This window comes from Homarus americanus, unplaced genomic scaffold, assembly GCF_018991925.1.
Source record: "Homarus americanus isolate GMGI-L3 unplaced genomic scaffold, GMGI_Hamer_2.0 scaffold16712, whole genome shotgun sequence".
Classification (NCBI taxonomy): domain Eukaryota; kingdom Metazoa; phylum Arthropoda; class Malacostraca; order Decapoda; family Nephropidae; genus Homarus; species Homarus americanus.
The window spans coordinates 2,288,143-2,301,155 of NW_024757794.1; the positions used below are offsets into that span (position 1 = coordinate 2,288,143).

General features: G+C 42.3%; 1 protein-coding gene across 1 annotated transcript in view; it reads left to right on the forward strand.

The window, feature by feature from the left end:
• The window catches only part of LOC121857794 (leucine-rich repeat-containing protein 49-like), a gene marked incomplete at its 3' end in the record, with an annotated part of 40,885 nt that extends 28,106 nt beyond the window's left edge, over positions 1–12,779 (forward strand). The window contains 4 exon segments of the mRNA XM_042354011.1: positions 646–852; positions 8,673–8,772; positions 12,053–12,225; positions 12,654–12,779. Coding sequence (XP_042209945.1) covers positions 646–852; positions 8,673–8,772; positions 12,053–12,225; positions 12,654–12,779 — 606 coding nt within the window.
• Positions 12,780–13,013: the final 234 nt, after the last annotated feature.

The window sequence follows — 13,013 nt, forward strand, 5'->3', positions numbered from 1 at the left end:
TACTAAGACCGTGGCTAATAGCGACTAATAGTGACTAATAGTGACTAGTAGCGATAATTAGTAAGTGTGTCATATAATCTGACTCAGGGTAAATTTTTAATAACCTTTTTCATGTTTTTATTATTATAAGTACATTACATACTCTTGATGGTGTTATTAAGGAAGTTTGTGAAGGAAAGAATATAGAAAAAAATAACTAGATATGTTTAATAATTGAAATATATGTTACTTTTTTTTTGCTGATTCGGTTATTTTGCAAAATGACCGGCATACATATTGGTAATTTTGCAAAATTACAAACAGACAACCTAAACTAACTTAACCTTATGGTTGAATAAGGTTAGGTTAGTTTAGGTTAGGTTAGTATGGTTCGTGCTGCTTAATACACAGAAAATTGGTCCTGTTCTTTTTTTAACTTTGGTCTACAGTAAGTGCTGTCCTAACCATATATATGTGTGTGTGTGTGTGTGTGTGTGTGTGTAGTGAGATCTCCATATAACGGACTTCGATCTCCATTTAATCCATTAGATGAGGAGGTATCACATCGAACGAACCCTTGATATAACGGACATTCCTCTACATATATCCCTTTAAAAATGATAGGTAAGCTAAAACTAACCTATGTTGTGTTGTTACCTCCGGCAGGCGTGGACTGACCTCCTGGCCAGTGTTGGGTGGTGGAGATGAGCCCGTACGCCTCCTCTCTCTCCAACACAACCTCCTCACCCGCGTTGATCCTCCCACGCCCTCGCCCTCACTCGTCCTCCTCGACCTATACCACAACCACCTCCATAACCTCCACGGCCTCCACGCGTTTCCCAACCTCAGGGTCCTGATGCTGGCCAAGAACAGGTGAGTCTAGTTTCTTGTTGTTCTTCTTCAATCCTTCTTGTCTTACGGTATTTAACGAATATTCATACATAAATACATAGATAAGTAAATAAAAAGAAAATCCATGTATCCCATGTATTCCCGAGTATACATAATAAGGCTTCAAAGCTCGTCTGGTATGTATGTTGACATGTTAACTTGTGCTAAGTCATGGGGGTGTATAATCCTCATTGACACTGATTCCGGGTTGAACTTCCGAGTAAAAAAAAAAGTGACTTCATATATACGATTCAAGTTATCGTTATGGCTATCCAAGTTCCGGTTACTTAAAGGGTCTTATAGGTACAGAAACCCCCCCCCCTCCCCATAAGATAGAGATAAGAAAAGGCATCTAGACTAGTAAACTTACACTATGGTACAAAGATAATGTCGGTGTAACTCGGAACTGCAGTGTGACTCGACAATAACAATTCCCGTTTTCTGTATCTCTAGCTGAGGGGCGGGAGAGAGTTGTTTTGTTTTGTCTGTCACCTCATTACCACAGCGCTGTTTAAAGAGTGTTTTACACACACACACACACACACACTCACACACTGAGTTCACTGACATACACACACGAACACACACACACATACTTTTGTACATACATACACACACAAACAGCTAAACTATTATCGGCTTACACTGGTATGTAGGACTTTTTCACCTGGGAGAAAAAAAAACACTCACTTGATACAGTGTTGGTGTAAAATGTTGTACTAGCACACGCCACCCGCGCCTCGCCCTAGTGCCCTGCCTCACCACCAACTATCATCCTAGTACCCTGCCTCACCATTCCGCATCACCCTGTACTTCTCCTTTGCTGTAACTAGTCTCAATACAAGGAATACACTGTATCACTTTATTCCCGTTCAACTGGTACTGTATTCTGCCCCAGGCTAAGGCAGGTAGTGTTTACGCTGTCGCTGGGAAGATAGATCCCGTCTCAGTGTGTCGGGGATTATCCTGAAGGGGTTATACCGTGGTGACACTTGGTTTGGTTTGTTTTTCTCGGATCCTGTCGCCTCGGGGTGTAGAATTCATGCGTCTGGAAGTATAGTGAGCGGTGATGGTCGGCTGTTTTCCATGACGACGGATGGTTTTCTTCCCAATGCTAGTTAGGTGAGTCAGGTTAAGTTAGGTTAGGTCTTAAACTTCCCAGCGCCAGCCAGCTTGAGTCCCTCACCTCCTCACCACCAGACAGTTCTACAGTATCTCAATATTTAATTCTTCATAAATTATCTTGGCTAATATATTTACTAACCTAAAATTCTCGTTTATAAGACCTAAGTTGTTAAAGCGTAGTAATACATCATAGCATCAACATCAACTGTGGGTAATATACTTAGCATGTTATAATTCCTTAATTAGTTATAAGATACTGGTAGAGGAAGAACACACATGATTAACTGAATATCTCGGGGCAAGTACTGTAATAGCCTAGTGGTGTGGTGAGGGTGTGGCTGTGTGGTGTAGCCTAGTACCTACTGACACGCCGAGTGGAGAATGTAGGAGGAGTGGAGTCAAATAATCCCTCATTATAAATCCATTATGTACAGTGAAAAGTAATCCTTCACCATAATAAATCCCTAAAAGAGGTGAAAAATGCTACCCTTTCACCAGTAATCCTTTAGAGGTGACGAGTTATATTTCAACCATAAATCCCCCAAGGAGACGATGATGGTAATTCGTCAACAATAATCCAGTGCTGTGGATTTTATACGAGATTAAATCTTGTCTTCAATCAAATATGAAATTGGGGTTAAATTCTGAAGAAGATTTATCATCGTCACTTTAGGTTTTCTCTTAACATAGAAAACGTAAATAATAATAAAGAAAATTGTAGTTTATTGTGGTAGAACTAATTTATTTATTTTTATTTAATTCGAATGATAAGAATATAAGACAAGTAAAGGCTAAATAATGGGATGTTTCTATATATTTATCTCAAATAACTCCACTTTAATTAGTTATATATATTTACAGTTATATCCTTCCATATAATTATTATGGGTAAATGTAGATAAAGTATACAAATTTAATACGTACATTATAAATTTATATACTATATATCGTTTCAGCCACACTTGAAAAAAATAAAACTAAGAATGGGGATATGAAAATTTTATATATATTTGTTTGGGGAAAATAAAACATATGTATCTTATGATTTCATGTTATTAGTGAAAATTCGACAACAGATTAGCCGAGAGAAGACGTCTGTTTAGAAATCACTGTTTGTTTACATTCTGGTGGGAGTCAACTCATGAGGGATCGTTGTTATAAAAGCGTGTTTACTAAGGTGAAAAAACACGTTAACTCAGCCATATTTACATCTTGGTGTGATACTTAATGTGCGCACTGCAACAGTCATATACAGTACTTATTACGCAGAAGTTATAATAATAATAATAATAATAATAATAATAATAATAATAATAATAATAATAATAATGATAATAATAATAATAGCCACCCAAGAACAATAGCAATACCGTTATAACCAGGAGAGAAAAAATTCTTCCATGAGTCGTGTGTGTGTGTGTGTGTGTGTGTGTGTGTGTGTGTGTGTGTGTGTGTGTGTGAGTGTGTGTGTGTGTGTGTGTAACCAGTTGAGTTGTTTTTAACCAAGTTTGGCCAGTAGTGGTTGACGTGTTGGCCGCGAGAGAACTGAAATAATTCACATCAAAAGTTCAAGGTCGGTCATGAATAATTAACCTTTTTTGACGAGATATCTAAGGAAGGTGTTGGTTGGCTGTACTGGTGCTGCTGTCTGAGAGAGAATTTACTCATAATTTAGGCCTTGTATTTTGACTAGACCTTAATAATAGAAGAGGTGATTGTTATGAGATTTCCTAGTTCCTCTGGGTAGCTAATATCAACCCAAGTTATCAAGTTAAACTAAAATGATGATGATGGTACAGTAATATACCTGTTGGTTATACAGGTGAGTTGGGAGGGAGGGTTGGGGTACGGTAGGAGGGAGGGAGGGAAAGGGTAGGGTAGAAAGGAGGGAGGAAGGGGAAGGGTAGGAGGGAGGAGGGATAGGAGAGGTGATGTACCACTTTTCAAAATAGCGCCATAATGCAAACTTATATTACAAATTTAATGACGTTTTTATTCGCTTCACTTATTTATTCAGACTGACTAAGCTTGTAATCTAAACACCAGGTGAAGCCGGGGATGGTAATTAGCCCTGGGTCGTGCCTCACCTGCTGTTCTGTTATGTTCACGGTAGGGAGGTCGTTGCAGCTGCCGCATGTTAACACTCACGCTGGAGGGGCTGACGGTGCTGCTACTGGTGGTGGTGGTGGTGGTGGTGCTACTGGTGGTGGTGGTGGTGCTACTGGTGGTGGTGGTGCTGCTACTGGTGGTGGTGGTGGTGGTGATGGTGTCAGTCCTTCCACCTCCTCCTCTCATTCAGAATAAAATATTGTTCTCCAGAGACTCAGATAGTCTTGTGTCAGAGTAACATTTTGGTTGTCGACGGTAAATATGTGAAAATCTACGGTGCTAGCCAGCCACATTTCACTATACAGTACATTGACCTCTCACCCACAAAACCCGCAGATGTGATTGTCGTGAAGATAAATACGGTTAGGTGGTTGACTTGTCATAGACGATGGTACGTGATAGACGAGAAAAGCTATCTCATGATAAGCTTGATTTAGATGTTTCGTGTGTACCCTGGCACAGTATATATGACACGCCATAACTCGCATCTACCCATCTGTCATCAGGCAAATTGAGTCTGACTGTCAGACCTATGAATACTGCAGGAAGCATTAGGGTTGACCACACATGACTGCCATGAGGGAAAATTAATTATGCTGCGTGTTTTAGTGTTTAGTGACAGTGGCATTGTTATAGGCGCTAACGGTGGCAGCTGATAAACTGCTTCAGTCTTTTTCTTCAGAATTTCCAAGGTCTGTAGTAGCGCGTATGATAATTCCACTGATTTGTACAAATTACCTAAAGTATTGCTCCCTACTCCCTACCCCCTCCCCCCATCCCTCCTCCCCTGTATTGACTCGTGTTATGTAAAGGATAAACACACTCAGATACAGTTACAGGGGATAATGCTGTATTACTGTAGTTCATTTAAGCGAACGATGACGTGTATATGACGTGTCTATCTACCCGTTCCAGTGTGTGTAGAATTCATCACTATGGTACCAACGTTAACAAGGTAATCGGCTTTAGATAATAAGTGATGGGGTGGTTGGAAAAATCTTCGTCATATTCAAGTATTGATCAGAAGAGAGGTCATTATTCGTGACCTCTGGGGAAATCAGTTCATGAACCATAATAAAAAGACTAATTACTCATTGACTCTTTTTTTTATACGACTGTGATGACGTGAGTGAGTTAAATCAGAATGGAGGTTTGTTTATCTACTGCCACCTTCACAAAGACGCACTACCTCTCTTTCTCTCTCTTCCTCTCCCTTGCGCTGATATTGTGTGCATGTGCATATATGTATGTATGTATGTATGTATGTGGGAGGGAGGGAAAGGGTACGGTAGGAGGGAGGGAGGGAAAGGGTACGGTAGGAGGGAGGGAGGGAAAGGGTAGGGTAGGAAGGAGGGAGGAAATGGTAGGGTAGGAAGAAGGAAGGAAGGGGAAGGGTACGAGGGAGGAGGGATAGGAGAGGTGATGTACCACTTTTCAAAATAGCGCCATAATGTAAACTTATATTACAAATTTAATGACGTTTTTATTCGCTTCACTTATTTATTCAGACTGACTAAGCTTGTAATCTAAACACCAGGTGAAGCCGGGGATGGTAATTAGCCCTTTGTCGTGCCTCACCTGCTGTTCTGTTAGGTTCACGCTAGGGAGGACGTTGTAGCTGCCGCATGTTAACACTCACGCCGGAGGGGCTGACGGTGCTGCTACTGGTGGTGGTGGTGGTGGTGGTGTCAGTCCTTCCACCTCCTCCTTTCATTCCTTTCATTCACAATAAAATATTGTTCTCCACAGACTCAGATAGTCTTGTGTCAGAGTAACATTTTGGTTGTCGACGGTAAATATGTGAAAATCTACGGTGCTAGCCAGCCACATTTCACTATACAGTACATTGACCTCTCACCCACAAAACCCGCAGATGTGATTGTCGTGAAGATAAATACGGTTGGGTGGTTGACTTGTCATAGACGATGGTACGTGATAGACGAGAAAAGCTATCTCATGATAAGCTTGATTTAGATGTTTGGTGTGTACCCTGGCACAGTATATAAGACACGCCATAACTCGCATCTACCCATCTGTCATCGGGCAAATTGAGTCCGACAGTCAGACCTATGAATACTGCAGGAAGCATTAGGGTTGACCACACATGACTGCCATGAGGGAAAATTAATTATGCTGCGTGTTTTAGTGTTTAGTGACAGTGGCATTGTTGTAGGCGCTAACGGTGGCAGCTGATAAACTGCTTCAGTTTTTTTTTTCAGAATTTCCAAGGTCTGTAGTAGCGCGTATGATAATTCCACTGATTTGTACAAATTACCTAAAGTATTGCCCTACCCTATCCTCCCCATCCCTCCCTCACCACCTCCTCCCCTGTATTGACTCGTGTTATGTAAAGGATGAACACACTCAGATACAGTTACAGGGGATAATGCTGTATTACTGTAGTTCATTTAAGCGAACGATGACGTGTATATGACGTGTCTATCTACCCGTTCCAGTGTGTGTAGAATTCATCACTATGGTACCAACGTTAACAAGGTAATCGGTTTAGATAATAAGTGATGGGGTGGTTGGAAAAATCTTCGTCATATTGAAGTATTGATCAGAAGAGAGGTCATTATTCGTGACCTCTGGGGAAATCAGGTCATGAACCATAATAAAAAGACTAATTGCTCATTGACTTTTTTTTTAGATGACTGTGATGACATCAGTGAGTTAAAGTCAGAATGGAGGTTTGTTTATCTACTGCCACCTTCACATAGACGCACTACCTCTCCCTCGTGCTGATATTGTGTGCATGTGCGTATATGTATGTATGTATGTATGTATGTAAAAATCAGCAATATAATCAGCCTCTGAGTCAGCCACCGTCAGCCATCACCCTCCCGTCATGACAGCCTCAAACTAACCTAACCTAACCAGGTGGCAGGAAGAGTGATAGAGAATCCTGGTGGTATTGGTGGCAGTGGTGATAGTGGTGAGGGTGGCTAGGATGGTGGTCGTACTGGTGGTGGTAGTAATGGTTGATGATAGTGGTAGTGGTGAAGGTGGTGGCAATGAGGCAGTAATGGTGGTGGTGGTAGTGAAGGAAGCAAGGATAATGGTGGTGGTAGTGGTGAGGGTGATGGTGACAGTGATGGGGGTAGTGATGATGATGATAGTGGTAGTGATGATGATAATGGTGGTAGTAATGATAATAGTGGTAGTGATGATGATAATGGTGGAAGTGATGATAATAGTGGTAGTGATGATGATAATGGTGGTAGTGATGATGATAATGGTGGTAGTGATGATGATAATGGTGGTAGAGTAGTACTGCTGCCGCAGTGTCAGTGGTCGCGTGTCAACCCCACATTCATACATACATACATACATACATACATACACATACATACATACAAATCCCTCCAGCTGCTTCCTGTGGTCTATATGTTGGAAGGTAAACACTGAGGCTTGAGATGTAATGATGTTTGTTCGCCAGTTGTGAGGAAGACTGGGAATGTATAGAGAAGGAGAAATAGATTAAGTGTCCTGAAATTCACTTGAGTGTGGCTGACCTTCTCCCTCCTGATAATAAATGCCACTATCATCATCACAATTGCATTAGATAAAGTAATTCCAGGTGTGATAATTCATAACTCCGCTGTGGGTTACCTGAGCTGTCTGTATCCTGAGAAATTATACCCAGATTATGTGAACAAGTCGTGACAACATTATTTTCGCTAAAGCTAAGTATATTAGTGTCATCTTGTAAGCGAGTGTCGACCCTGGCTGTACGACCCGTCTCACACTGCAGGCACCATCACGCATTCATCCTGGTGGGGGAAGACCTGCGGTTCGTGCCCCTCGTGATGTGTGTGTCAACATTCTATCTTCTTGAAACTGTTTATCTCTGTCAGTATACACACGCTATCGTCACTGTGCTCCTGCTTGCTCATTCACCGGCTCACCTCCCATGGGTGTAATGTACATATAATACAACTCCTCCAAGAAAATTAATCCCAGAACAGTTTATTGGTATCTGAATTAATTGAGGATTCAATTTAAGCTTTAGAAAAAATAAAATACTTGACAACCTATTTAGGGCAGTGTGGTATCGGCTCACTGAGTAGTAAACCTTCGGTACTGTACATTGTGTTGTGACCAGACCAGCTATATATAACTGGTCGGTCCGGCCCTGGAGGATGAAACAGTCACCCATAATCACCTCGGGATACACAAAACGTGACCACTCATTGTACCGTGATGAGGTCAAGGTGAGATATCTGGACACCTGACGTGACCCTTGAGCAGCTGTGGCCGCACGAGGCTGTGAAGGGTGGAGGAGGAGGAGGAGGATGTGTGACCCACCTTCAGTGTTACTTTGGGCATGAAAACTATTTGTCTCGCTCTTCATATTCTCCTATTTTAAATCTCTTAATTGAGGATCATCTAACCTAACCTAACCCAACTATTCCCACTGTAACGAAAGAAAGGTCATTATTTTTTGCTTTTACGATAGACGAAGGAAGTTGTTGAACATTAAAGGTGATCATTATTGTCTCAGCAGGAGGAACCACCTACCACCTTACAGTCCTCCTCTCAGCTGATGTTCCCTCTCCTCCACACAGGTTGTCTCGGCTGGACGGTCTGGAACACCTGAGTAAACTGGAGGTACTGGACCTTCACGGTAACCAGCTCCACCACCTACAGGGCCTCGCTCACCTTAAGGTAAACACTTAACTATTGATATTTATACCACAATTATATCCTGGTATTATATTATTTACCTCCAGGATATAATTAATTTACCCCCAAACATTACCGTGATGCCCTGGTGGACCATGCACAGTACTCAGATCGTGGTGCTGGCAGGGCATCTATACTGGTCATTACTCTCAGTGTGTCCCGCAGTTTATACACTCATAAATCAACATTGAACTCTCTGTGTGATATACATGGCGTGGCGTGGCTAACTGTGCTCGTACACGGAAAGTTGTAATTAATATTGTAGAGCATCAGGTCAACCATGCCCCCCCCACACCCCCATCCTGATAAAACCCTCCTGTATCCCGGGACTGAGGTTTGTCTCTACCTTCCCTATGGAGTCAATTAAAACTGTATTATTTAGGTAATTGTCACACTGTAATTTATGTTGCTTAAGACTGTAGCCCCGAAATGTAGCATTGATCCTTGACAGCTTAATCGCCATCACTTGGTCATGTTGGGTGGTTGGCTCTGACTTACATGACTTTGTTTTACTGACCTTCACTCCGCCTGTGGGTAGCATCGCAGAGTTTCACCGACCATCACACGCCAAGATGTCATTTACGTCAAAGAATCCGTGTCATTAACATCTCAAGGACGCATTATGAGCACAATAATCCTGCATTAAGTCCGGGTACCTGATGGTCAGTAGTTGTATCGCATGCTGGCCGCTCCACCACCACCAGCACCACTAACACAACCTACTGTAATTTGATAAGACTATGACGTAATTTCTATTAGATTAAAATGGTTATCAACGAAAGAGAAGAGGTCATTTAATATTAGGAAGATTAAGTGTAGCTGTGGTAGGAGCTGTGGCTGGTGCACTGTGGCTGAACACTGGCTGTGGTAGAGTTGTAAGAGGTCATGCACGAACAGGTGATCTCACAGCTTCGGGTCATCAGTGTTCAGCAATATTAAGGCGCTTTACTGTAAATGGTTGTTGCGTGTCGTCAAATACCTCTTGATGGGGTCAGTTGGATACGTGTGTGTGTGTGTGTGTGTGTGTGTGTGTGTGTGTGTACCTGCGTGTGTGTGTACCTGCGTGTGTGTGTGCCTGCGTGTGTGTGTGTGATGATCTTACCGCGTCTACAATTATAAGTTCTCATTAGTGTTCAGCGGTAATTACTAGAGTTATGACATTCAAGCATTTCAGTTTATTTACTTTTGTATGTTTTGAGTAACCGCGTACAATAAGGTTCATGAAGCCTCGAACACATATCTCTGAAGACCCCCCCCCCTACGATGCGCCAAGGGCAGATGTCAGTTATTGAGTTACTGTGAAATTACTTTGTTCCTGGAGTGTAGAATTGTGAGTCATTGCGGAGCTCTTGAAAGCCAAACTTAGTCCACTGGAAATATTTGTGTGAAGCGGAATTGAAGATAATCTGATTGTAATTCGTTTCTTCACATTCAGAAGGGGATTGTGTGTGTGTGTGTGTGTGTGTGTGTACCCCCCTTAGACACCCACCATCAATATACTTCCCTTAATATCCAAACGTATAATATATCTAAAGTACAAATTACCCATGAAAAGTAAACCTTTGCTTATAAACAAAACGTAAATAACGAATAAAAAAACTATAGCGCTAAGCCAGTCAGTCGTAACTAAACATTAAAATTATATAACTTCACTAGTCATGCGAGGACAGATTATATCAGAATACAATTATCGTACAGACTTTATATATATCTTAGCGTTACAGTTTCATCATGGTACAGGGGTCTTAGTGACTCGCGTGTACTGTACTGTTTGTTATGATTGGAATTTAAGAACATGTGTGTGTGTGTGTCGTGGAAAAAAAAGCCTATCTTCTCTGTCAATTTATCCTGGTTGGCAAGTGTGAAAATTTAAAACTGTCTGGGAGTTCTATTGTATTTTTTAATTGTTGATGGACAGTGTAATTATGAACGTTGTTATGCGCTTAAAAGACGCTAATTGTTGAAGCGTAGTAATAACATCAACGTTAACAGTAACACAAAAGGGTACGATCATTTATATATTAAGAGACATCAGAAAACTAAGTACAATTTAATTCACTTGTGTTTTATCTCGGTAAGGACAGGATGACATGCGCTAACACTCATGACCCGCGTGTTTTGTTTTCCATGGAGACGTCACAGTAGCAGAGGGCCGGAGTGCGACAGCTATAAACGAAAACTCACTTCACGTTAGCCTCTCCCATTCATATATATGTTCTGGGGATAGTTGTCAGTTCGTTGGTCATTTATACACTCACTGTGGCAAATTTATCAAAAACCAATACGCCCACACGGTCTAGTTGTGGGCGTGTATTTCCTCAATCACATAATCAGAGTCATCTTTCACGGAGCCGCGGAGGGAGATGTGACCCGTGCAGGTCTCACATTATCAACTTATTGTCCTTTTTTAAATTTTTGTAGTACGATATTTATCTGTTGTTGTTATTGTATTATTATTATTATTATTATTATTATTATTATTATTATTATTATTATTATTATTATTATTATTATTATTATTATTATTATTATTATTATTATTATAATTTAAGATGACGTTCCTGCAACGTTGCTTCGTAAAGTTTGTCATATTTTGGGTGTAACTGCAAGCTTTGATTGTGGTGGTGATGATGAGTGGTTGTGATGGTAGAGGTAGTGATGATGGTGCATGGTGACCAGGGAGCAGGCCGAAAGGGAGAAGACCCACTGCAACACACACACACACACCAGCCATCGTGTCACCCAGAGGTTGCACGCCATTATGCCTCACGATGAATCACTCCGTTATTAAGGATATCTCTGATGAGGGACTGACATTTTTTTTTTCATTTCTCAGTCACTAGAAGACACTGACGTCGTTAAATTGGTGGTGAGGGCCTTTGGTGTCGTGACTGGTGAAGAGCTGTTCCCCTGATTTCACTCTTGACCAGCATTTTGACCGCGCTTACGTGACCTTGACCCCTCTCACGTGACCTAGGCTCCTATAACGTGACCTTGACTCCTCTAACGTGACCTAGGCTCCTATAACGTGACCTTGACCCCTCTTACCTGACATTGACTCCTCTAACATGACCTTGACCCATTTCACGTGACCTTTACCCCTATAACGTGACATTGACCTCTATAACGTGATCTTGACCCCTTGTATGGTACTGTTGGGGCTGCTGCTGACCTATAAATGATGTAAGGTGTGTGTGTGATCGTTGCCCCATACTGATCGGGTAACCTACAGTGACCTCAGGCTTGTCATTCACTTCTTCAGGAGTTGCGGCTACTGAACCTGGCGGGCAACATGCTGCGTCACGTGACCGGCCTCCGCGGGATGGACTGCCTGGCGGAGCTTAACCTTCGGCGTAACCTTATCCGCACAGTCGCCGACCTCCACTACCTGCCGCGCCTCGAGAAGGTCTTCATGGGTTATAATGAGATATACAGGTATGAGCTCTGCAGGTGTGGACAAGGATGCAGGTGTGGGTAGGACTACAGCTATGGACAGGGCCTAAAGTTATGGACAGGGCTTACAGGTATGGGCAGGGTCTACAGGTATGGAAAGGGGCTACAGGTGTGGGCCAGGATACAGGTATATCATAATCGAAATCACGGAGTACAGGTTTGTGTCTACATGAGAGGAAGGTATGCAGTCATCGCATTAGTGTTTACTTCCCGTGTGTGTTACTCTATATAGGTTAGGTTTAGGTTAGGTTAGGTTAGGTTTGGTTAGGTTAACATCACAACTTCTTACAACCACTCACATACTAAGCTACGGTCTGTACGGTTAGTTTATTACTAATCATCACACTAGAGGAATTTGTATAGTAGATACTGCGCCATGAGACAGATTCCTAACCCCATCTCTCCTGCAGGTATGAAGACATTACCTGTCTCCAGAACTGCCTCAAGCTGCGAGAATTGTCCCTGGAGGAGAACCCCATCAGCCGTCAACCTCACTACTTCCATCATGCCGTGACCAGGTTCTACCGCCTCAAGAGGTTTGTCTGAAGGGGGCAAATGGGGCATGGATGAGGGGTACACGTCAGCAGGAGGAGGTGGGTGGGGAGGAGAGGGAGGGAGAACGATTCAGCAGAAGGGGAGAGAGAGAAAATCAGCAGGAGGAAAAGGAGGGAGGAAGGGGAGAGAGATTTCGGCCAGGCCATGTTAAGTGAAAGTATCGGCTGGGGAGGAGGACAGCATCAAGATCCAGGTCAGTTTGTGAGAGGTAGAAG